The sequence below is a fragment of the Desmodus rotundus genome, chromosome 5 (genome assembly GCF_022682495.2).
Source record: "Desmodus rotundus isolate HL8 chromosome 5, HLdesRot8A.1, whole genome shotgun sequence".
Classification (NCBI taxonomy): domain Eukaryota; kingdom Metazoa; phylum Chordata; class Mammalia; order Chiroptera; family Phyllostomidae; genus Desmodus; species Desmodus rotundus.
The window spans coordinates 6,494,691-6,520,112 of NC_071391.1; the positions used below are offsets into that span (position 1 = coordinate 6,494,691).

A 25,422-nucleotide genomic window follows, 5' to 3' on the forward strand; every position below is an offset into this window, starting at 1 on the left:
GCTGTTAAGTCTCAAACGGTGTCAGACTGTGCCGTCTTGCTCACTACTGTATTCCCAGTGCCTAAAAGCAGGCGGACACACAGTAGGTGTTGAGCGAGCAAACCAATCCGTCAAGGGTGAACTTAACGGATCGCTCGGACCTCCCCAGCGAAGGGAATAACCCACCTCCGGATAATAAGATCCTGCGTGGGCTCCCGCACCCTGTCATTTGGACCTCTAGGAATCGCCTTTGTTGTGGGCGACCAACCACAGGCAAACCGAGCACCTGCTCCGTCAGCCGGTCCTCGAGGAAGGAACCGAGGCAGCCGCGCCCCCGGCTGCCTCTCTGAGCCCCTTCTCTCTGCTTCCCGGGAGCTGGGGGCTCGAGGCATCCCGGGTCTCGCAGCCAGAGTTCGCCCCAGTACTTCCCAACCTTGGTGGCGGGCGTCCCCAGGTGCCCGACACCCCGCCCGGGGTCAGCGTTCGTCGCCTCCTCCGCCCAGGCGAGGGGTCTGAGGCTGCGTCGAGGGTCTCATCTGGCACCCCCAGGCCTGGGGGTGCAGGAGCCCGAGTCAGGGCGGCGCACGCCCTCTTCCCCCGGCTTCCGTCCTGGGGCCCCCTCCACCCCGCAGAGTAGGGCCCCGGCGCGGCCGGCCATTCCCGGGTCTCCGGCACGCCCCTGTTCCCGCCCAAGTCTCCGCGGCCGCGGCCCCGGCCCCCGGCCCCCGGCCGGCTCCGTGGCAGCTTCGCCCGTCCGCCCCTCCAGTGGAGAAACCAGGACTCCCAGCGCTCCCGAGCGGCTCCCGCGGGAGGGGGCGCGGCCGCCCCCGCGGCTCCACCCTCTCTGCCGGGCCGCAGCCTTCTGGGGCCCCTGCCAGTTGCGTCCGCTCCGGGGCCCGCGCGGAGCTTGCGCCGGAGGAGGCAGTCTCACCGGGCGACCCCCTGCCAGCGCAGATGCGCTGAGATGCCCCGCGGGTGTAGCGGCCGCGAGCCGAGCTTGGGTGGAGGCGCGTCGCAGCGGACGCGGCGCCCCTCGCCAACTCGGTGACTCTTCAGGAGCTGGGACCGGAGCCCCGGAGGCGACAGTAGGGCCCGCGCGGGTGGCAAGGTTCATTCTTCTAACGTCCCGGGCGGGCACCGGCTGCGGAGCCTCGACCCGGCTCGTCGTCTCCAGCCTCTCCCCCACCCCCTCAGCCCCCAGCGAGCTGGCAGAAGGAAATAGCGCGCGGCCCCTTTAAATTTACCCAGGAGCCCTTAAAGGAGCCCCAGGGGCCCCCAGACAGGAATCCCCACCCCGGTCCAGCCCGCGCCGCCGAGCGAGCAGCCAGCCGTCCGTGCGGCCGGCTGCCCGGTGCATGCGCCCCGCGCCCCGGGACCCCGCGAACCGAGCGCCCCGCGCGGGCCGCCACTGGCTCCGCGGCCCCGTGCCCCGCCGCCCCGGGGCCCCGCTCCACAGCACAGCGCATGGAGCCCAGCGGGGACCACCGGAGCCGGAGCGGCAGGGGCGGCCCCGGGCCAGCAGCGGCCTCGGCACGGGGCCGACGGCTGCCGCCCTCCGGATCGAGCGGCAGCGCGGAGCCCGAGGAGGACGACGGTGGTAAGGACTGGGGCCGGCAGCGCGGGTGGGGGCCCCGGCATGGGGGAGGGGAGGGCTGCGGCTCCGGGCTCCGGGCCCCTCTCCGCCACCGAACAAAGGGGGGGACGCGGGCAGGGCGGCCGGGGGCGCCACCTGGCGGGCACGGATCGCGGCTGCAGGACCAGCGGGGGAACCCCCCGCCCAGATCCCGGGGTCGGCCTGCGGGGCTCGGGCGGATCCCCTCCCCCTTAAAGGGCCCCGCGGGCCCCGCCTTGGAGGCCCAGCGGAGGGGCCCCAAAGGGCCTGGCTTGGCGCCGCTGGGCGCGCGCTCTAAGCTGTTGGACGGGGGGCTCCCTCCCTCCCCTTTCTCTTTCAGACACCCAGGTGGTCTCTCTTATCGGGCTGTCTCTTAAAAGGTTGCCCAGACTGTGGATCCCTTTCGGGGGCTCCCACCCCCCTCAGATGAGCGGAGCTGGTAACTCCGCTGTGTTAAGTCGAGCTGGCCCGATCCTCTTGCTTAGAGACTAGGAACTCTTTTTCTACACCCTCCGCCCCCCACCGCGTTCTCCCGTGGAAAGAGCACAGCTCGCACCGCCGGGGGCCTGCCCCTACCTTCCCCATTGCAGGCAGTTTTAAAGGGGTGGGCTCGCCCACAAAGGCTGACAATCCCTCCTGTCCGCGTGTTATCTCCTCCCGTATTTTCAGAAAAATTTGCCACAATTTGTCAGCTATAGTGGGATCATCCAGTCCTCCCCATTTGCTCTCAAAGGAGGCAGTTTCTTCATTCCCCTGCTGCAGAGTAAACGCCTTAAGACCCTTGAAGGTTCTGTCAGGGCTAGGAAGACTGCTAACCTTGGAGCTCCCCTCCCAGAAACTCTCCCCATCCTCTTTTGTTTTTAAAGAATTTCAGCTCCTCCCCATTTTTCGGCTCTTAAAGGGCCAGTCCACCTTAGACTAGCATAGATCCAGCGCTGGAAGGATGCTTAGAGACCAGCTAGCTATCCAGTGCCTTGGCAGACAAAGAGCTTAGGCCCAGAGAGCGACATGACCTGTCAAAGGTCACAGAGCAAGTTACCAGTGAAGTCAGGACTCGAATCCAGATCTCTAACTCTGAAGAGACAGTATTTGTGCATTGGAGCTATTTGAACAAAAAACACAATGGTGACAGGAGCCCTCTCTGTTCCTGTCTTTGTTTCCCAGACCCCTCTGCTTGGATAACGATCACACCTGGCTATTCAGTTTAAATAAAATTGGGTCCAAACTGTAGGGAGGGTGGGGACTGTTCAGGATTTGTCTCTTTAGTGAAAGGGTTCTGCCCTGACCACTCTGGTTGCTGCCCTCTGATTGCCGGGCAGTGGCTGGCTCCCTGCCAGAGCAAAAAATCAAATCCCCAGAAAGACTTAATGGTCTCCCAGGGGTGGGGGGCCACTCGCTGCTGCAGAATTTTCAGTAGCCACTCTGGTGGCCCTTCTGCTGTCCCCTAGGGAAGTCAGGGTCCTAAAAAATGCCTTTCCCTGGAGGTGTTGACAGCTTTGTCATGGGGGATCCCTCCTGTGGGTGCCTATAATTTGGGAGACTGACAAAGCTTAGTGCCCCTAAAATGGGACTCTCAAGAGACTGTACTGGAAAGAGGGAGAAGCTCTTTGGGTGGGGCCCTCCTGGCCAGGACCTCGGGCGGGTGGGTCCTCTGCGCAGCCCTGGATGCAGACAGATGCCCCCTTTGTTCTCGCCCCGCTGCCCGCTCTGCTTCAGCTGTAACCGCCCCGGCATGCTGCTCTCCTGGCTTTACCCCTACAGCTCTTGTCCAAAAAGGGTACCTTACAGAGCTGGCTGCCTCCTTGGTCTTCACCTTATTTTTTTTAAAGTCAGAGCTAGTCCCTCTCAGTGTCCTGCATCCTTTTGTTCTTGATCCTCTCTTAAAGGGCCCTCGCTCTCTGTAAAGGGCCAACGTTTTGATTCCCTGCTCTTCCATGTTCCTTTTATTGCTGTTGCCATCTCTTTCCTGCCCCTGAACGACCCCTCCCCTCCCCTTTCTTGGGCTGCAAAAATCAAAGCCCTGGGTTCTTTCCTTGGAAATTGGAGATTGAAAAACTGTCTCCCTTTCCCCCTCTTCAGGGCAAGATCTTCAACTGGAAGGGGGTGCCTTGGGGTCCTGGGGGAGTGCCCCCCCTCCCTCTTCCAGGGCCAGGGGACCAGCATCTGCAGGCAGGAAATACTCAGACCACTGTGAGGCCTGGGCCTCGAGGCCTGGAAAGAGCCGCATCCCAGGCCGTGACCACCGGCGATACTACCACGACCACTGGCGGCTGGAGTACTTGATGGACTTCAACCCTGCCCGGCATGGCATGGTGTGCATGGTGTGCGGCAGCTCCCTGGCCACGCTCAAGCTCAGCACCATCAAGCGGCACATCCGCCAAAAGCACCCCTACTCCCTGCATTGGAGTCCCCGGGAGAAGGAAGTCATCAGCAACAGCTGGGATGCCCACTTGGGGCTGGGGTCCTGTGGAGAGGCTGAGGGCCTTGGGGCCCAGGGGGCGGAGGAGGAGGAGGAGGAGGAAGAGGAAGAGGAGGAGGAGGGGGCTAACCTCCAAGCTTGCCCATCTAAGGGCCCAGGTAATGTAGGACATGGAGAGGCAGGGGTCTGGGTGGCAGGTGGGGCCAAGTGGGGACAGCCCTGGCTTCTCAGCCAACTAGCTGACTTCCTTTGGGTGGGGTCTGCTTATTGCCCTTGTTGTACAATAGTGGGGGAGGGACGGGGGACAAGGCAGTCTCTAGTATCCCAGACAGCTTTGACATTCTGTCGTTTTAGAAGGATCGCGTGGAGGCTGCAGGCGCAGGGCTGGGAACAGAGGGTGCTGGAGAAACATGGCTGGCCGTGCAGTCCAGAGAAGGGTCTGGGGGAGGAGGGGGTGGGCCTCAGGGTTTGTGTGCAGGAGGGTTAGGAGATGGAGGGCTTAAGACTTGAGGGGACAGGAAGAGGACAATGGCTAGGCCAGGGGCTCAGAGTGAGGGAGAGGCTTGTGGAGGACCTGGCTGTGGTGGAGGACCTGGCTGTGGTGGGGGGGGCTCCCCCAGAGGGCCGGCATTTCAGTTCCTTCCCTCCCTCCAACCCTTTCAGGCAAAGCCCCAGCTGGCAGGGGTGGCAGGCGCCAGCGACGAGGGGGCCCAGTGGCACCCCGGGCTCGGCGTCAGCGCCTGTCGGCCTCCCGGAGGGCCGGGGGCAGCAGGGGGCTAGGGGCTCGGCGCCTGGAGCGGAGGCTGAAGGAGTCCCTGCAGAACTGGTTCCGGGCAGAGTGTCTCATGGACTATGACCCGCGGGGGAACCGGCTGGTGTGCATGGCCTGTGGCCGGGCACTGCCCAGCCTGCACCTGGACGACATCCGTGCCCACGTGCTGGAGGTGCACCCCAGCTCCCTGGGGCTCAGCGGCCCCCAGCGCAGCGCCCTGCTACAGGCCTGGGGTGGCCAGGCTGAGACACTGTCTGAGCTCACTCAGTCCCCACCAGGTGCGAGGCCCATCCCAGGGCCAAGACCTCCTCATAAGGGCTGAAAAGGGGTCTGGCTAAAACTGGGAGGGACTCACACCCCCACCCCCCACACACATTGGCTCGGGCCTCGAGCTTGGGGCTGGGGTGAGGAGCAAGGGACCTCCCTCTGCGTGGGTAAGGGCAACCCAGCCAGCAGGCTGAGCCCTTCTCCCTCACCCCTTCCCCAACAGACGATGACCTCGTCCCCCAGGACCTGACCAGAAAAAGCCGGGACTCGGCCCCTGCTGCTGGAGCCCCCTCCTCTCAGGATCTCAGCCCCCCAGACGTAAAGGAAGAGGCTGGTTGGGTCCCTAAGAGGCCTGGGCCTGCAGATGAGGAGGAGGAGCTGGAGGAGGGCGAGGGGGTGGGGGTCCCAGGCCGGTGGCCACGAGGCCGAGACCACCGCCGCCACTACCAGGAGCGCTGGCGACTGGAGTACCTCATGGAGTTGGATGGCGGCCGACGCGGCCTGGTGTGCATGGTGTGCGGGGGCTCGCTGGCCTCGCTCAAGATGAGCACCATCAAGCGGCACATCCGCCAGCGCCACCCGGGCTCCACGCGCCTCAGCGGGCCTGTGAAGGCCCTCATCGCCCAGGAGTGGAGCGAGAAGGCCACCCACCTGCTGGCCCTGGGGCTGCCCTGCCCCGAGTCCCCCAAGGACCCTGCCACCCCCAGCACAGCCGCAGCCTCCGAGGAGGGGGGAGGGGACCAGGAGGAGGAGGAGGAACCAGAGGAGGAGGAGTGGTGGGGTGAGCTGGTGGAGAGCAGAGCAGGTGGAGAGGGAGAGGGGCAGGGGCTCAGCCAGGCAGGGAGAAGGGGCTGGGGAGTGCTCGGGTAGAGAAGGGGACAGGGAATGTGGAAGGCTGGAGAGGAGATTGGGGAGGGTGGGGCCGGAGGGCAATTGTGGGGGGTTGTGGAGCCGAGACGCGAGACTGGGGCTGCTTTCCGCCCACCTGCTCCAGTGCGGTCCTTTGTCCCTTCCTAGGCGATGCCCCGCTTTCCCCTGGGGAGACGTCGGAGCGGCCTACCGAGGAAGAGGAAGACGACGAGGATGGCCAAGAGCCCGGGGGACTCGCCTTCCCGCCCCTGCCTCCCCCGCCGCCGCCGCCTCCCCCGCCACCGCCGCCCCGCAGCCGAGAGCAGCGGCGGAACTACCAGCCGCGCTGGCGGGGCGAGTACCTGATGGACTACGACGGCAGCCGGCGCGGCCTGGTGTGCATGGTGTGCGGCGGCGCGCTGGCCACGCTCAAGGTCAGCACTATCAAGCGCCACATCCTGCAGGTGCACCCCTTTTCCATGGACTTCACGCCTGAGGAGCGCCAGACCATCCTGGAGGCCTATGAGGAGGCGGCGCTGCGGTGCTACGGCCACGAGGGCTTCGGGCCGCCGGCTCCGGCGCCACGCGACGGCGGCACGGACCTCAAGGCGGGCGCTGTGTGTCGGGCGTAACTGGCGTAGCCGACTCGCGGGCGGGGGGGGGGGCGGCCCTAGGCTCGGGAGGGCGCTGCCGCTGCCCCCCCGCTGGCCGGGCCGGGCGGAGCTGGAGGATCGGCTGAGTGCCACGGGACTCCCGAGTTGGTCGGACTTCCGGCCCTGGCCCTCCGTGCACAGGGCCCCACGTTTCCCGAGGAGTCACAGCGGTCTCCAGGCGCCTGTACCAAGCGCTTGCAGCCTCGGCCAGGCCATCCTGTGCGGGACCAGGGTGGGGGCCCACAGTCAGTATTAGGACCCCAAGGTGGGCCGGTTGCTTTGTCTTTGGTGTTAGCCGCTCCGGAGCCTGGACTGCGGACGCGGGCCAGCACGGGAGGCGGGGCCCGGGAGCCTGTCCGGCCTACAAGGCGCGCGGGACCGTGGGCCGGCGGCGGCTCGGAAGCGGACGGAGCTGGGCCGGGGCCCGCTGGCTGCGCCCTGCTCCTGGGCGGGCTCGGTGGGGACAGCGCGCTGGCGGCCACACCCGCCTCGCTGCGACCGCCCTACCGAGATCTTGTAAAGGGATTAGTGCTTTCTCCTTAGCTCCTCTCCTGCTACAGAGGCCTCCATTCACCCCTCCGCTCAGACGCTGCTGCTTCATTGAAGCGCCTCCATGGGTCCGAACCCGGGACACAGGAGGTCCCGGCAGTTGGCGGTGTATTCCCGTTCCTTCCCTGTCCCCCTTTGTACGTGGTGGGCGCGCCACCCGTTCTCAGTCCCCAGGGCCTGGGGCCGAGCCTCGGCCTTCCTTTCTCTTCCCCGCGGCAGTGCCAGGCCCTATGGGGCCGGGAAGGGGCCCCGCGATCTCCCAGGCAGGTCCGAGAGGGATGTGTAGATTCATTCTCCTGTGGAGAACAGGTGGCCCCGAGATCAGGCCCTTTTTGCTCTTTGTATTTTATTTTGAAACTGTATTTAATGCTTTTATATGAAAGGGGAGGGGCGGGGAGAGAGCTGTCCCAGTCTCCCTTATGTGCAAATTTAAATGTCTTATTTATTATGCGTGTATCAGAGATAAGCTGTGAGGTGGTGGAGGAAGTACTTAAAGGAGCAAGGACAGAGGGGATGAGAGGATCCCAAACATCCCATGCTGTGATTCTCCAGGCCCCGGTGTCTGCTCTTCATATAGCCAGGCCAGTTCTTTGGGTCTTAAGGCCTGAGAATGGGGAGGTCAGCGGGTGGGACTTGACGGCTGGGCCTGGAGGCGGAGGGGCCCTGGCACCTGGGGCCGGGGGGTTGCCTCTGTGGGTGGGAAAGCAGAGAGCAAAGAGGAAGCCCTTCCTCTCATCCCAGCCCCCACAGACCAGAGCCCAAGGTTCAAGTGCCTCAGGCCCAGTCCCCTGGACTCTTCCTGATTTGGGAATTGGATTTTATATCACAGATTTTATAGCATTTTTATATAATTCAAGATTGTTGGAGTTGGGAAGACCTTGGAGATCTAGTATCTGTCCCCACCCCTTTCACGGACTGGTAAAACGAAGCCCAGAAACGGAATGGTCACACAGCCAGCTAGGAGCAGTACAGCAACTGGAATAAAAACCACTTCCAGTTCGGATTCTTTGCACTACATGACGCTGCCTCCCAATGTCTGGTAAACTAAAGTTCCCATCAGGCCTGTCCAAGGGTGGCGGGTGCTGGGTGCTGCTGGCCGTCACAGTGCAGTCCACTGTGACCTGGGGATGGCAGAAGACCGCACACTTTCCTGAAACGAGTCCTCTACCTACCTGGCAGGTCTTGCTGCCACCAGCTGGGCAGTGTGGGCAGCAGCCTTCTGCATCAGAACTGAGGGTTTGCCGCTTGGCCCAAGGCTTCCTCAGTCCTCCCTGTAGGGCGCGGGCTTGGGAATTGGGTCCGTCGTTGCTGCCTCCAGGGAGTCAGGAAATACTGCACCGGCCCTCAGTCGACTGAAAAGTGAAGTGTCTGAACCTCCAGGGATTTTGAGACAGTATTACAAGCTTGAGACCAAGGATTACAGATGGCATCAGGCTGGGCAGTGCCATTCTTTTATTTTCCTTTACACGTTTTCAAATCCAGAATGAGTATTCTAACACTTTTGCTACTCTGTTCAAAAACAGTAGGCATATCGGGGCAACCCGCGGTAGTCACCCATGCCCACTACTGAAGTTCAGGTAAGCCAGGGCAGAGAGCTGGTTAGGAATAGTATTGCCTCTGGATAAGAAGGGACAGGCCTTAGGACGGGAGGGGATGGCTTCGTGACACTCCAGTGGTTCTCAGAGTGGCCACCAGACCAGCAGTGTTGTATTAGAAAATTCATAGAAATGGAAATTACTGGGCCCCACTTTACTGACTCAGAATCTGGGGCGGGGCCCGGCAATCTGTTTTGGTAAGCCCTTCATCTACCAGGAACCAAGCTCGCTGCAGTGCTGAGCCGGTGATCTAGGAAGGGCCCCTGGAGCGACGGCCTCACTGCTTAGGGGTTAGGGGGTCCTCATCTCTAGGTGTCCCTCCTCCCCAGAGTCTCACACGAACAGGTGAAGTCTCTTCATGAATTTTTTTGTTAACAGTATGCTTGCTATTATGGCCAATATGTAAATGTTACTCTGAATACATATTTATATACCATGTTAGTGACATTATTTGAACATTTGTATGCGTATTTGTGAAGTTTGCATCAGTTATTTTTTTAACTTCAGCCTAAGTTTTCTAAGAGGTATGTTGAGTAAATCTTTAAAATCCAGCTTAAGGGTCACAGCAGCCTTAGTTTCGAAGGGCAAGTCCCAGCTGACAAGTTGTTTCAGCAAAGACCTGACATATTTAGTTTCCATTTTCCATGGCGACTGACTCAAATTTTTAAGTGCTTTGTAGCCATGTGTGGTTAGAGGCTGCTTCGTATGTTGCAGGCGGGGAACCCTCCTAGGTTGGTCTGAGACTGAACTGGGAGAGCAGACCCCCCTGACCCTTTCCACTCCTCATGTTTCTCCTAAGCTCACCTCTTAGAGGGGCTCTTACTTTCTTTCAGAAACCAAATGTACATCTTTGCTCTACTATGGAAATTCTGCGATCGTGGGCATCAATGCCGGTTATCAACTGTTAGTTGCTTTTTAAAGCCTCAGAAGTGGAGTGGGGATGGGGGGCCAGTGGAAGCCTTGTTTGGTTCTTCCTTTACCCAAACTGTGTATAAAGAATAAAGTTAGCAGAATGACACCGCAGTCTTTTTTTTTTTTTTTATTAATACCACATCAATTTGCAGTTTTACAGGAACCAAGATTCAAGCTCCTTAGGTGCTACTGTATTTTTATGTTGCACGCACATACACGCACACAGCTTCATTAGTAATTTTTCATCTATAGGTTTTTCTTAAAAAAAAATTCCCGTGTGGCACAAAGATCTGTCCAATTACCTAAACGCAGCGTAACAAAACCGAAGAGCCGGGTGTGGAGGCTTCCCGTGCAGACCAGGTCCTTTGGAGGGGAAGCCCCAAAGATGATCAGTGCACTACCTTCCGGGAGGGCGAGGGGTGGGGGTGGAGAACGCGTCTTGTTCAGTGAACAAGTTCAAAAGGAAAGTGGGCCAAGAAAATAAGAGAATGGAGTAAGGCAAGGGTACCTTTTACCCATCTAAATTCCTAAGTAACTTCCCTCCGAAGTAGAAAGATTCCTCCTGCTACCTTCTACAGAGCTGCAGTGCTTTGGGACCGTCAAAGGTTGTAGCCCTTACTCTACAGTCACCAGTGCGTATCCCCTCCAGGTTCTTATGACGCGTCACTACCCGAAGGAACTCACAGATGGCTTTCAAGGTCACTGAATGCTCATGTTCTAAGGGGAGGAAGACACTTCCCAACCTCACAGGGGAATCCAAGATTCCGGTCCCCTCCATCTGACGGCAGCGTGAGCTGTTCTGTCGTCTTTTAATTGTGCGCAGAGCCCATCAGCAGCACCTGACCCTGCTTGGTGGCCCTCACCTAACACTTCCTGGAAAACATTCTCAAAGGGAGCACCCTGGGCCATGGCAAATGCGCTCGAGGACATCTCATGTGCCTGGAAATGAAAGGAACCTTCAAAACATAATACATAACCCAGAAGCTGGCCTCCAAGTTAACACTCCACAGGAACCACAAAATGTACTTCCCTACACTAATCTGTGGTCTCAACTACAGACACTCCCAAGCCAGCTCAGCTTGGGTCCTCAGGGTTGAATGAGGAACAGAGGTTAAAGATGTAGCCTGTGGCCCTGGCCGGGTGGCTCAGTTAGTTGGAGCATCCTCCTGTACATCAGAAGGTTGCGGGTTCAATCCCCGGCTGGGGCGTATACGGGAGGCAACTGATTGATGCTTCTCTCTCTCCCTTCCTCTCTCTAAAATCAAAAAACATCCTTGGGTGAGGATTAAAAAAAAGATGTAGGCTGTGAAGGGGGAAGCTGGAGGGAAAAGATAAAAGATAAAAAGCCTTTGTGTTTCTGTAGTTCGCCTCTTGAGAATGTCTCCCCTCACCACACACGAACTGAGATAGGATCACGATAACTTGACAACTGAGGAGCCCACATGCAGATTTTTTTCTCTAACAAGTTTACAGCAGTGTACAGCAGTTACAGACATTTATTTCATAATAAGAAAAGTACAACCGTATTTATTAAACTTGAGGTGAGGTGGATAGGGAAGAGGGAGGAAAGCACATTCTGGAATGAGTTCTCAAACGAAGCTCAGAACTGATGTCCGAAACGACCCAGACACCCGGTGCGGGATGGTGGAGCCTTTCCTTCCCTAGGTGTGAGCGGGAGGGAGTGGCGCTCCTGCTGACCCCTCCCCAGCCCCACTTTCTGTTCCCATGCTCGGCTATCAGGTGGCATTCTGGGAACCAGGATATTACTGTCACCTGTAAGTTATTCAGAGTTGAGAGTTACATCAGTAAGTGAAGAGGAGGAACATGAGGGGTAGCCGCTCACGTTGTGGGGCAGGAAGAAGGGAGCAAGGGCTGCAAAAGACACAGACCCGTGGGAAGGAATCCCATTCTTGTCCCCAGATAATTTCTTCTTAATTTAACCATTATTTCTTAACTTAAAAATAGGGCAGAATTATGATGGGAAGCTATGTAAGAAAATTACATAGCTTTGAAAATTAAATAGAAGAACCCAAAAGATGTGTTTTATCTTCCTTTTTTTCTTTTACCCGCCAATCTTTCCCCTTTCAAGCTACACAGAAAAGCTCCACCACCATTAAGGTACTGATTTACCCATTCAACTGATTCTGTCTTTATTCTTTTGAGTTCTAAGATATCAGTTCATTTTTTAGTCCAATAATTCTTGTGCTTGATACTGCAGGTAAAGGGAAAGGAGGGGGAAACACCAAATTGAAAAAAAAAAAAGCTTGGAATGCAGGCTCAAGCTGACACTGAGCACTTCCCTTCAAAGTACAAGTAACAACGTTATAACTATTAAGTGGTGTTTTAGTAACTGTGGCATTTCTGGTTTCCGTGTACTTATTCTGCCTTTTTCTTTGCAATTCCAGGTAGTTTTGCTTGGATCCTATTGAGGAGGAAAAGAAAAGGTAGAAGCAGTCATTAGTTCTAGGTTTTTATTCCAACAGTGATGCTGGAGGACAGGCCTGGACACGCTGGAGCAGTGTGACAATCTCCCATGTCCAGAGGGCTCACTCTGGATGACAGGAGTCTGGCGTGGGGTGGGCTGAGGGCTCCACCAAGACCCACTCCCGGGCCCTACCACTGCGCCTGCTGCCCCCTTTCATGGCCAGAACCTCATGGGACTGTCGCTGGGGGTTCCAGAGAGGAGTGAGGAGTACTGGGCATTGTGTAATGTCTGCTGACTGTGCTCTACACATCGGCAGTAGAAGAGCCCAGTTCTCTGTAAATGCCAGGTCACCCGCTGGTACCAAAAAAGGAATCAGAAGTCAAGGGTCCCAGGAGTCAAGGGTCAAGACCTATTTGGAAAAACTACAGGAGATGCCAATAGTTCCCTGCTCTCAGTAGGACACCAAAGCTGCCTTTATTTCGTTTATGAAGGTTCATCATTACCAAGGTCATTCACACCCCTTAGCTAATGTGGAAGGAAGCTAGTCCCCACAAGTGTGACATCCCACAGCAGGGGGCTGAGTCAGCCAACACTGCTAATCAAGACATTAGGTTTAAAGCTAAGCTCTGACCAACCATCTTTCAAAATCGGAGTGAATCCTAGGTACATATTTTGTGCCAACTGCCCTCGCCTGGTTTCAGCTCCAACGTACACCTACAGAGAGCAGGTAAAGACCCTGGATCAAGCCAGAGTTGTTTGAATACAGCCGGTTTCCTGTGACTAAAGCTGGAAAAAGCACTAAAATCTGTGGTGTGAAAGGGACTGACACAAATGGTGGGTTTCACTATGATGTTTTGTTTCTTAAAGAATAGCTGAAAAAAAAAAAAAAAGAAAAATGTCCACATTTTAATTTGAAGTGTTGGGCTAATAGTGTTTGCTATAAATAATGCAAAATTTAAAAAAAGGGCTATTAATATTTCATTATTTGATTTAAATTAAATTGGTTTTAAAAGAGGAAGCGGATCTGATCCTCTTCGTAAAGGGGCAGTGTTGGCCCTGAAGGCACTCATTTACTACAACGTTTACTTCTAGAAAGAGGGAAGAATCTGGCTCACAATGGACACAGATTAAAATAAAGGAGAGGGAGGCACCACCAACACTTAAAGCCAGTTCAAAGGGCAAAGGGGTCCTGACCCCACTGATCCCCTTTTTCTGTAACTTATAACAGAAGCATTTCATTTCAAGCAACTCTATACATATTTACTAGCAATTTTTTCCCATTGATCCTTTTTAATTTAAGATACAAAGAATGTGTTTTTAAAGAAGCAGATGAAACAATTTCTTGTAAAATCAAACTATTAACCAAGGATCCCCCCACCCAGGGTGAAAGCTGGTGTCAGCATTTGGCACAGGAGACTAAACCTGGCGGAGGAATAGCACCGCAGTGAAATGCGCAACCTGAGCACACTTACTTCTCAACAATCGACTTGGTCTGATCGCGGGCGATGCCAACGTAGTGATCGATCTGGGTCTGTAAGGAAAGAAAGTGATTCAGTTGTGGCCACACACAGATCAACAACTTCCCTGGAGGTAATGTTCTTTCGTCTGGAGTAACCATTTTTTAAAAACACTACTGAATATTCTGGAAGACGAAAATAATGCCCAGCTTTTAAAAGCAATTTTTAAACTCCTGGATTTCAGACTTCAAGTTAAGCCACAAAATACTCCATACTCAGTTGTAGTAAAAACCACTAATTTCTTTTGCAGAGGTGAAGTCTTACTTTGCTAGGCGTTCCCTTTGGAGATGCTGGAGTTACAACAGCATTTTCTCAATACTAGATAACATGCGTCTTGATCTACGTTCTGTAATCATAGATGTGTTTTGGCTCCTGGGTAAGACTAATCACTCAATACCAAAAAACTGTGAAGTCTGCTGGTGGTGGCTCAGTCAGAAGAGTAACCTCACAGAATCTAACATATCTGCATACACCATCCCACAATGCAAACACCTGTTCACGCCGATAGAACCTGAACAGCCTTCATAGTTCCGTAATAGCTTCTTTTTAGACATGAGTTTTTATTTATTTAAACATTTTTTTCAACTTATTTTTTGGGGAACAGATAATGCAGCCATGTGATAAAAACGCAAAAGGCACACAACAGGGTGTAAACGTCGGTCTTCCTACGCTTGTCGCTCCGAGCCCGGTTTCTGCCCGGAGGAGACCACCGTTACCAGTTTCTTACAGGCACCTGACTTACAAAGTTAGAGCCGAAAGGGTTTGAAGAGATTGCTCTGAACTCTCCAAGCCTAAAAAATGAACTAAAAAACTAGTCACATAGCAACGGGCACGTCCGATGAGAAACAGGCCGGCGCTCACCTTGTACTTCTCATAGACGATGGGAACGCTGAAAACGAGCAGTTCAGCTGGAAGACAGAATCATGGGACACGGCAAGTGTAAATATGGGACGGTCGCAGTCTCAGGACTCACGTAACACGCTTTTCTTCATGAGATACAGGAGAACACAGATCCTCAATAAGGAAGTTCTAGCTAGGTCTCTCAGTTAAGGACAGTTAGATACAGGTACATACGCTACCGCAAGTCATTTCCAAATTATGAAAACGGCTTCTACAAATAAGACACCTATATTTAAAACAAGTCTAGGTGACTGTCGTTTACTTCTAGCTGTTTCGATATTGCTTTAAAATTAGGACCATTTAATAAACCTACGGCCAGAAACACAGGTTCCTTCAATACCTAGTTCAAGTTCCTAGGGGTGTTCAAGGCCAGGCCGTGAAGACGGAGCGGAGCCGTGCTGGGCATCCGGTTGGCTCTGCTCTTACCCGTCACTGCAAAGAACACAGAGGCGTTTCCCTTGCCACCTTACCAAGAATCAGAAGGGTGATTCCATTGAAAACGGCACCAACATAGGTCATCAGCCACATGAAGACAGCCAGCTGTGAAGGCCAACACCACGGGGTTAAGCAGGAATAATTTTAACACAAAATTCAGCCTAATGGATGCCATTTTCCTCCAGCTGATGAAGGCTACGTGAGTTTAGTGGCGCATGCCGCAGCTGCAAAGTGAGGTTACCCCGTCTGTGCTGTGCGCTCGAGGGTGCGTAAGACAGGCTGTAACTGCATTTCTGCAATTACGTCATCCCTGTCCCGACGTCAGTCCTCCAGGCACCAGACGCCTTCTCCAACGACCCCATCCCTGTTTTTACAGGTTGATGGAGATGAGCATATAAATCGTTTTTGTCTGATAAAACCCCACTTACTGTTTTTCCCCTGAATTATAACCTCGCCGCAGGTGTTCCTTGGCCCACCACCGAGAACTGTAGCGGGACTGACCTTCAAGGAGTCAACCAGGTCCTCCACCAGGAAGAGGCGAATAACGAGCTTCAGGGCCTTGTTGATGTGCGCCAGGGCGGCGTTCACGTAACTGTGGAAGGCTTCGGAGGACAGAGTGATGTCCACGTCCAGGTAGGCCCTTCCAGAAGAAGAAACAGCAGCCACACATCGGACATGGAAGGAGAAGACCGCTTTTGTTAGCAGAGCAGCTCTTCAGAGCGTGAGAGCCCCCACGGTTGCATTTTAGAAATCTCCAGGGACATTTTTTGTCGTCATGGGGTGGGGCGGAGGCACCACTGTCACTTAGCGGCAGAGGCAAACGTGTTGGATGTCTACAAAGTGCGGGACAGTCACAAGATGTTTTCCCCAGTTTTAACAGATCCTGAATTTTCTAAAACTGTATTTTGTTTATATTACACTTTACTAAGATTTTTTCCCTCCATTTTGAAGAATCACGTCTGTACTGGAAATTAGACATGTAAGTGCAAGTATATGATATTTTTATTTTCATTATTATTTCTATTATTATTATTGTTATTACTATTATTATTACTTTTGGTGTAGTCATTTCCAAGCAATTATATATTTGCTGGAATAAAGATAATTTTATTATACATAGCTGTGTTATCATTCCTTTATATTACAATTATGATCTATTTAAAAATTTTTGTTTATAGATATATTACTTATGAATTTCTTTGTAAAATGATAAAGGAGATATAAAATATTTGTTTAAAAAAAACAAAAAGGAGGGGAGCTATTGAGTTTGACCAAACCGAAACCACAGAAAAAGACAGACCTGGGTTCTATTCCCAGAGGCTCCACAGACTGAGGTGTAACCATTTACTCATGACTTGTCCATTCGTTCGGTACTGACCCAGCGCCTCCCAGCACCAGTGGGTGAGGCACTGGGGCTATCGGCAAAGGTAGGCCTGCCTTCCCTTGGGGAGCCTCCAGTCTTGCGGGAAAGACAGAGTTAACAGGCATGCTTTTCTGTATTGATTAAGAAAATAGTTACTACCAAATACAAAAGTTGTAAAAAGTAGTCGTAATTAATGGAACTTGGCAAAACACATTTTACAAATTCACAACAGGGTCATGTAAGAGGGAAAAAACCCTAAGACATCTGAACTTGTGGCAAAATAGTAAAATCTATTCACTCATTCATTTAACAACTGTTGATTTGTTAAAGCTAATTTGTAGTAACTTTTCAAATGCCACATATAGTTTTAAATTATTCCTTCTACTTTCACCAAGAGAAAATCCAAGGACCGGAGCCACGGCCAGACACTGATTCTGCCCGTCCTGAGAGGGCCCAGCAGGATTTCTCTCTCTGTGAGAAAAAGGTTTGTAAGAAACTGTCACTTGCACTCTGGCCGGTGTGCCTCACTGGACTGAGCGTGGTCTGTGGACTGAAAGGTTGCCGGTTCGATTCCTGGTCAGGGCGCATGCCTGGGTTGTGGGCCAGACCCTCGGGTGGGGATGTGTGAGAGGCAACTGACTGATATTTCTCTCACACACCGATGCTTCTCTCCCTCCTTTCCCCTTTCTAAAAACTAATGAATAAAATCTTAAAATATTAAAAACAAAACAAAAAAAACTATCATTTGCTAATGTTAAAAAGTTTTTATGGCCTAAGATTTTCAACAGGAAAAGTGTGAGGAACATAGTTATTAAAGGTTATAGCGCCATCTGAAAAGCTAGCAACTGGATCCCAGAAATGCATGACCTACATTCATCAAGATGTGCCCAGCAATAAAACGGAGGTAAATGCACTGAGTTCTGAGTATCACGGAGAGTGCGGCCTCAACACCAAGACCTCAAAGTCGTTCTGAGACTGCACGATGTGGAAGCTTAAACCTGCGCTGGGGCCCCCATCTAACCAGGTGCCGTCCTAGGTGCTGTGTCCCGTCTTGCTCGGGAATTCAGACAGTCCTCTTTGGTCTTAAAGTGTAAGACTCTAGCTTGTCAAAAGTTCTTGGCTCCTAAAAGGTCACTTCTTTAGGTGGTCCCACGGTATACTGCTGCTGTTTCACGCCACTGATTAGCGGTGTTAGGCCCTATAATCCTTGACTTTTTGTCAGGTCTGGTTTTTATACCTCCCCAGTCTCAACAAACGCCTTCACTAAATTGCAGAGTGTTACTTGTGACCCTTCAACTCACTTGAATGGATGGCCTTCTTCTGACTTCTGTACAGCTTGGACGACAGACTTGTAGACCCTGAAGCTGATGGTGACGAAGAGCAGAGCCAGGATGAGGTAAGAAACCACACTGATGACACTGAAAGCTGCCAGGGAAAGCAGCACGATCAGCGTGGTGCCGAAGACAAACCCGGTCTTCTTCACGTCTCGCCAGAAAATCAGGTCGTGCACTGCCGGAGGAAAGGGGAACACTCGTTAGCGGACCCCCGGCAGCCTCAGGCTGGGCTGCTCGCCGCCTGTGTCCTGCGTGCCTGAGACACGAGCCTAGCGTGCAATTACAGGTGCCCCTCCTTCAGAGAATCTGGTAGGTGAGAACCACCTGTCAGGGGTGATGGTGCACAACTCAAAAGGCTCCGCTGGTTTCTGGACAGGTTTATAAACACTTAGGAACTTCAAACTATGCCTATAGGTCAGCTGGGTCAACACGCTATAAAACCAAAGCTACACTGACATGTATAAATTGGGCTGGGGGCAGAGGGAGTCGTGAATAAAAATAAATCAAGCTCTATTGGTGTTAGCTACTATGAAATGCCAGTCCCTATGTTATTCTGAAGAGTACCCAGGACGGATTATGGGTAAGGGGCCTTATCACTGCCTAAACCATGACAGTTTTGAAAATAAGTGGGGATACTATTAATGATTGTTAGGAAACAGGAATAAACAGAGACTGTCCCAGGCACGTGGGTCTTAATGGCTGGGGACATCCAAACTGGAAAAATCTACGTTCTTCTACCTGAAGAGACCTCAAAAACCCTGGGTATCAACTGCTAGCAATGACCTCCAATCTAGTAATGACACATTTGAATTTGAATCTGTGAAGGCCAATTTCAACATTAGTAGCTCTACTATTGCAAGTTTCTTCTGTACTACTCTTTGCTTATATCAAAAAAGAGCAAGGGCTTTGGAGTTGGAGAATCATGGGTTTGAGTCCTGGTAACTTTATGTTAACTAACCTTTCTACATCTTTGTTTTCTCATCTATAAAATGAAGAAAGTGACTTCAATTTCCTAGAGTTGTTTTAAGGAATATATAAGGCAAATGCATACAGAAAGCTTAGCACTGTAAATGACACAGTAACCACTCAAATTTGAACTATGATGAAAATATGGTTAGCTTGGAAGACTGTGACTGAGGGTAAAATGAACTTGAATCTGATTCCAGCTGACCCCCTGGCACCTAGTTCCTCCCCACATTCAACTTCAACACTTCTCTGACGCCTAACCTTGCTAGAGCCAAGGAAACCTAACTTGAAACTAAGACAATACTACAGACATTTATTGTATAGAACAAACAATCACTGGTTGCAAGAGTCTGGCCAGGAGATGTGACTACTCGGAGAAAGCAGAGGTATTAGGGACATTGTGAGGAGGTCTCAAGTCCCAGACAGTGATATTGCAAAGGAAGGAGGGACGTGGGAGGTAACTCAGGTGCACCTGGCTGGACAGAAAGCTGAAGAGAACGCTGTCTACTTTCAAGAGCAATTCCTGTACTCAGAGTTCAAGTACATGCACGTCACCATTCATATAACTACAGGGACAGTTTCAACACAGAATGCTTATTAGTATGGAACAAACCGACACCATGTGCCTCCTGATGTAATACCGTGAGAAGGACACAAGATCACTTCTACGGTGTTCTTGGAAAAACAGCAGGAATCTAATGAGAAACACTGGACAAATGCAGACTGAGAAATAGTCTAGAAAACAACTGGCCTGTATTCTTCAAAAGTATCAGTGGTGTGAGCGACAGGCAACTCGACAACACAGAAAGGCCAAGTATGCCCACAGACTGTTCGCTGGAGGCGGGAGTAAAAATAGCTATAAAAACATCACAGGGACAACTGACAAAATCTGAATGTGGACTATATAAACGATAAAAGTACTATCAAAACTGTTTCCTAAATTTGATAAAAATTTAAGTGTACTATCAAACAAAAAAAATTCTTGTTCAAAAGAAACACACTCCGAAGTACTGAGGGGTACAGGCTCAGGAAAAAGCATGGGTCTATCATATATGCCCTGGCTGGTGTGGCTCGGTTGGTTGGAGCATCATCCCATAAACCAAAGGTCTCGGGTTCAATTCCTGGTCAGGGCCCATGCCTTGGTGGTGGGTTTGGTCCCTGGTGGGGCACGTACGAGAGGCAACCAATCAGTGTTTCCCTCACATCGATGTTTTTCTCCCTCCCTTCCCCTCTCTGAGCATGTCCTTGGATGAGGATTTTAAGCGCGCACACATACGTATCTACAGAGAGAGGGATGGAGTGATAAGGCAAAAGTAACTGAATGTTAAGAACTGGTGTGCTCGAATGAGGGTTATATGGGAATTTTTTTGTACTATGCTTGCTATTCTTTAAGTTTGAAATATTTGAAAAGAAGAATAAGAAATAAATGCTCAGAGGATGAGGCTGGCGCCCAGAGTGAAAGACCATGACGTGTCAGTGAGAGGAAACTGGATGAAGAGGCTACAGGCAAGTCCAGCTTTGTGCAAACCAGAAGAGCCACCCTGTGCTCATGAACTCTTACTGCCATCTGCTGGAAACTTGTCGTAAAGACTACGCTAGCCCTGGCTGGTGTGGCTCAGGGGACTGAGTGCCGGCCTGCAAACCAAGGGATCACCGGTTCAATTTCTGGTCCGGGCACATGCCTGGGTTGCAGGCCCGGTCCCCTGTTGGGGGTCATGCAAGAGGCAGCCGATTGCTGTTTCTCTCCTCTTTCTTCCTCCCTTCCACTCACTCTAAAAAAATAAATAACTACAAAATTTTAAAGGTGTGTTTCTACAAAGCCACTTCAAGAAAAACAAAATAGAGACTTTAAAAACTAACACGTGTGAATGCTGCCCCCTAGAGATAGGCAGCACACAACCTGCTAACGGGTCAGAGGTCATTGGATGGAAGTGTGTGCTGAGTGAAGGGGAGAGCGCAGGAGATGAGGCTGGAGCTGGGGGAGGGGCTGGATCCTGGAGCACTTTCACAAAGCAGGGTAAGGGGCTTGGATTTCACCTTGGGTGAAACGTGGAGTCACTAAAGAAATGTCAAGCAGGGGAAGGACATGACACATTTTAACAAGAGGAACCCTTTTAATGCTCTACAGAGAAAATGGGTCAGGATGGGGCAACACAGTACAGGCCGAGAGGCTCCCTGGAAGGCTAACCTTGAGGTCCAAGTGAGAGATGATGGTCACTGAAACTAGGACAGGGGCAGCCAGGATGGAGACGAGTGGACAAGGCAAGCTATATTTTCGAAGTAGAAGCAGAACTTGATGATGGACTAGATGTGGCAGGTGACAAAATAGGACACCTGGCTTTGGGGCCTGAGGAAATGGCTGAATGGGGTGTCATTTATGGAGAAGAAAAAGTGCAGAGTACAGAGTACGCTAATTTGGGATGGATGTCCAGAAACACCCCTCATTAAAGGGGAGGTGAGATCCACCAGAGGGGAGCACACAGGGCAAGTCTGAGCTGGAGACACATGTCTGGAAGTCACCAGCACACCAATAATATTTAAAGGGTGCTGAAATGGATGAGGTTACCTAGTACTGATAGGGAAGGAGGCCCAGGTCTTAATTCTGAGACACTCCGATATTTAGCAGTTGAGTCAAGAGGAGGAGCTGGTGACAGGAAAGGGGACAGAACCAGGGAGGCGGGGCTGACTGCGAGAGTCGGGCATCACAGAAGCTGAGCGCCGAGTGCTTTGAGAAGCAGGGTGTGCAAACTGGCCGAGCCTGCTGCGGCTGCACAAGGGGAACAGAGACCCTGAGCTGGGCAGCATGGAGAGAGGTGACAGCCTGATCACGAGCGATTGGAGGGCGGTGAAGAGGAAATCGGTGAAGACACACCGAGGCACCATGAGCAAAAACGCCTGAGAAGTCCGGCTGTAAAGAGCAGAGAGACACGGGGAGCAAGGCACAGTGTCTTAAAGGTGGAAAACTTTAAAGCATGCTTATTTGCAGAAACAAACAGGAAGAAAAATGGGGGCAGACACAGTGAGGTCCAAAACAGAGGGATGAAGACCCGAGATACCGGTAAAAGGCTGTCCCTGATAACAGTGATGAGGATGAAGAGACAGAGAGGCCCGAATTGAAGAAGAGGGACTTCTTTTTGAAAGCTTCTATTTTCTCAACAAAAAGGAGCTGAGGTCATTAGCTGGGGTGGGGGCAGGAGGGCAAAGAAGGTTTACAGACAGAAAAAGATATAAAATGGTTATTTCAGAAAACTGAGAAAGTATCTTAAAGTTCTTAGAAGAAAACACAATATGTCTTTGTGATCTTGGGCGGCAGACATTTCTCAGATGATACCAAAAGCACAAGTGACATAAATAAATAAATAAATAAATAAATAAATAGGACTATATCAAAATTAAAAACCTCTGTGCCATACCAAGAAAGTGACAAGAAAAGTCAGAAAACAACAATGTATTTGCAAATTACATATCTGGTAAAGTATCTGCATCCAGATACATAAAGAATTATAACTCAATAAAAAACATTAGCCCAAATGAAAAAGGAACGAAAGATCTGAACAGACACTTCTCCAAAGATACACAAATGGCCAACGGCACATTAAAAGCTGCTCAACATCATTAGTTGTTAGGGAAATGCAAATCAAAACTCAAATGAACCCACTAGGGTGGCTAAAATAAAGAATGTAGAAACAAATATATGTAAGAATGTGGAGAAACTGGAACCTACATTCCTCATGGGAGTGAGAAATGGTGCGGCTGCTCTGAAAAACGACCTGACAGCTCCTTGGAAAGCTAAACATAGCTATTACATGACCCAATAATTCCACTCTTAGGCAAACGCCCAACAAATAAAGTCAGAACATACAACAACACAAAAAAATAATGTATACCAATGTTCGTAAGCATTACTCCTAATAGCACCAAAGTGGAAACAACCCAGACATCCATCAACTGATGAATGCGAACACAGAATAAGACAGTGTGCCCATACGGTGGAATGACCATTTGGCAATAAAAAGGAATGAAGTTCTGATGCTACAACATGAGTAAAGCTGGAAACATGAGGCTAAATAAAAGAAGCCAACGACAAAAGACCATGTTATATGATTCCATTTATATTAAACATCCAGAATAAGCAAATCTATAGAGAAAGTAGATCTTTAGCCCTGGCTGGTGTGGCTCAGTGGATTGAACACCGGCCTGAGAACCAAAAGGGTCACTGGTTCGATTCCCAGTCAGGGCACATGTCTGGGTTGCAAGTCAGGTCCCCAGTAGGGGGTGTGCAAGAGGCACCACACACCGACGTTTCTCTCGCTCTCTTTAGTCCTCCCTTGACCTGTCTAAAAATAAATAAATAATCTTAAAAAGAATTTAAAAAGAAAGTAGATCTTTAGTTGTTTAGGGCTGTGGTGATGGTGGAAAATGGGGAGGGGCTGCTGATAGTCATGAGGTTTCTTTTTGGTGGGGGGACTAAAACATTCCAAAGTTGGATAGTGGTAATGACAAAAGCAAATTTAGTTGTACACTTAAATGGATGAATTGCATAGGTATGTGAACTGTGTCTCAATTAAGGTGTAAAAAACCCAAACAGATCTACAACTATAGTCAGGGATTTCAATACCCCTCTCCTAATACTTGGAATGAAGAGTAGACAGACAGCCCTGGCTGGTGTGGCTCAGTGGACTGAGCGTCGGCCTGTGAACCGAAAGGATGCTGGTTGATTCCTGGTCTGGGCACACGCCTGGGTTGTGGGCCAGGTCCCCAGTTAGTGGCATGCGAGAGACAACTGATGGGTGTGTCTCCTGCACATCAATATTTCTCTCCCTCTCTATCTCCCTCCCTTCCCTTCCTTCTAAAGATAAGTAAACACAATATTAAAAAAAAAAGTGGACTGACCATCGGTAAGGATGTAGAGGACTTGAACACTGTTAGCCGATTTGACATGTATGGAACACTCCACACAGCAATAAAACACACATTCTTTTCAGGTACACGTGGAACATTTATTTTCCAAGATAAAGCAAATCCTGGGCCATGAAGTAGTCCCAATAAATTTGAAAGGATTCGAGTTGCTTTTTATATGTTTTCTGACTACATTAGGAACAATAATAGAAAGATCTTGGGAAAATGCTCAATATTTGTAAACTAAACAACATACTTCTAAACAACCCATGAATCAAAAAAGAAAAATCAACAGAAAAATCAGAAAGTATTTTGAACTGAGTGAAAATCAGAATTTGTGATTGTGGGAGGGAGGGGAGTATAGGGGGACTAAATGGTAATGGACAAACAATACAAAAAGAAATTGGGGGGCTCCAGCTAAAATAGTACATAGTATGAAAGTGCTTACATTTTTTGGGGGGGTTTGTTTGTTTATTTTTTTCTTTTAAAAAAAAATTTATTGTTATTCAATTACAGTTGTATGCCTTTTCTCCCCATCCCTCCACCCCACCCAAAAGTGCTTACATTAGAAAAGGAGAAAGATGACAAATCAGCATCTGAATTTCAACCTCAAAAGCTAGAAAAAGAACAACTTAAACCAAGGAAATAGAAGAAAGGAAATAATAAAAATCAAGAGTAAAAATCAATAAAACAGGTAACTGAAAAACAACACAGAAATGTCAATAAAACCAAAGTTGGTTGAGAAGCAATAAAATAGATAAAACTCTAGCTAGACTGATCAAGAAAAAGTAAAACATACAAATTTCCAATATCAAGAATGAAATAAATGACACCAGTATAGATTTTACAGGCATTACAAAGATAAGGGAGTATTATCAACACTGTTATGCCAATAAATTAGACAATTTGGATTAAGAGAACAAATTCTTCCAAAGATACAAACTACCAAAGCTCACTGAAAAAATAGGTAAACTGGAAGCATTTGATATCTTGCTCCTTGGCGTACATCATTAGTTTGGCTCAAATAAACTCTTTATAAAAATTAAAAGAAAGAAAGAAAGCAACTGAATAGTCCTGTATCTATTAGAAATAAAGCTTATAGATAAAATGCTTCCCATACAGAAAACTCCAGGCCCAGATGGCCTTACTGGGGAATTCTGCCAAACATTAAACAAGAAATAATACTATTCTATATAAATTCTCGCAGACAAATTAAGAGACCACAGTGTTTCCCAATACATTTTATAAGGCCAGTATTACCCTGATTCTAAAACTAGGCAAAAACAGTACAGGAAGAGAAAACTACAGACTAATATTGCTCATGAAAAAGGCATAAAAATCCTTAACAAAAATTTAGCAAATTACCTAACAACATGTAGAAAGAATATAACATGACCAAGTGGGCTTTAAAAAAAAAGCAAAATTGGTTTAACATTCATAAATCATTCCATAAAATTCATCATATCAACAAACTAAAAAAGAGTAACTGTATGATCATCTTAAAAGATACAGAAAAGGCATTTAATAAAAACCCAACACTGCTTCAGATAAAATCTCTCAGCAAGCTAGCTTATAGAAAGAAACGTCCTTAACTGGATAGAGGGAATCTACGAGGAACCTAGAGCTACCGTATTTAATACAAAAAGACAAGGACATTCTCTCTCGGCGCTTCTACTAAACATTATATTAGAGGTTCTAGTCAGTACAGCAAGTCAAGAAAAAGACAAGACTAAAAAGGAAGAAGCAAAATTGTCATTATTCATGATGGCATGATTACCTATGCAGAAATTCTGATGGAATCTACAAAAAAGCTACTAGAACTAGTAAGTTAGTTTAGCAAGTTTGCAGAACACACAAAATTAATTGTATTTCCACATATTAGCATTAACAACTCAGAAACTGAGTTTAAAATACCATGTTATACAGCATGAAAATAGAAAAAGGCTTGGGCATAAATCTAGCCCAAGGTGTGTAAG

General features: G+C 50.2%; 2 protein-coding genes across 3 annotated transcripts in view; one reads left to right on the forward strand and one right to left on the reverse strand.

Annotated features, from left to right (window-relative positions):
• The first annotated feature begins 776 nt into the window (after window positions 1–776).
• ZFTA (zinc finger translocation associated) lies at window positions 777–9,876 on the forward strand. The gene is made up of 5 exons (XM_053925279.2): window positions 777–1,576; window positions 3,671–4,168; window positions 4,674–5,060; window positions 5,273–5,830; window positions 6,067–9,876. The coding sequence occupies exons 1-5, from the start codon at window positions 1,444–1,446 to the stop codon at window positions 6,528–6,530; spliced, it is 2,040 nt and encodes a 679-aa protein (XP_053781254.1). The 5' UTR covers window positions 777–1,443; the 3' UTR covers window positions 6,531–9,876.
• Window positions 9,877–11,085: 1,209 nt separating this feature from the next.
• Window positions 11,086–25,422, reverse strand: part of RTN3 (reticulon 3) — a 46,645-nt gene continuing 32,308 nt past the window's right edge. For both annotated transcript variants that reach the window (XM_071221395.1, XM_024574017.4), the window contains 6 exons: window positions 17,549–17,756; window positions 15,386–15,524; window positions 14,920–14,989; window positions 14,411–14,457; window positions 13,505–13,563; window positions 11,086–12,029 (listed from right to left, as the gene is read on the reverse strand). In XM_071221395.1, the coding sequence (XP_071077496.1) occupies window positions 11,984–12,029; window positions 13,505–13,563; window positions 14,411–14,457; window positions 14,920–14,989; window positions 15,386–15,524; window positions 17,549–17,756 (569 nt within the window). In that variant the 3' untranslated portion in view covers window positions 11,086–11,983. The remainder of the gene's footprint in view (window positions 12,030–13,504; window positions 13,564–14,410; window positions 14,458–14,919; window positions 14,990–15,385; window positions 15,525–17,548; window positions 17,757–25,422) is intronic.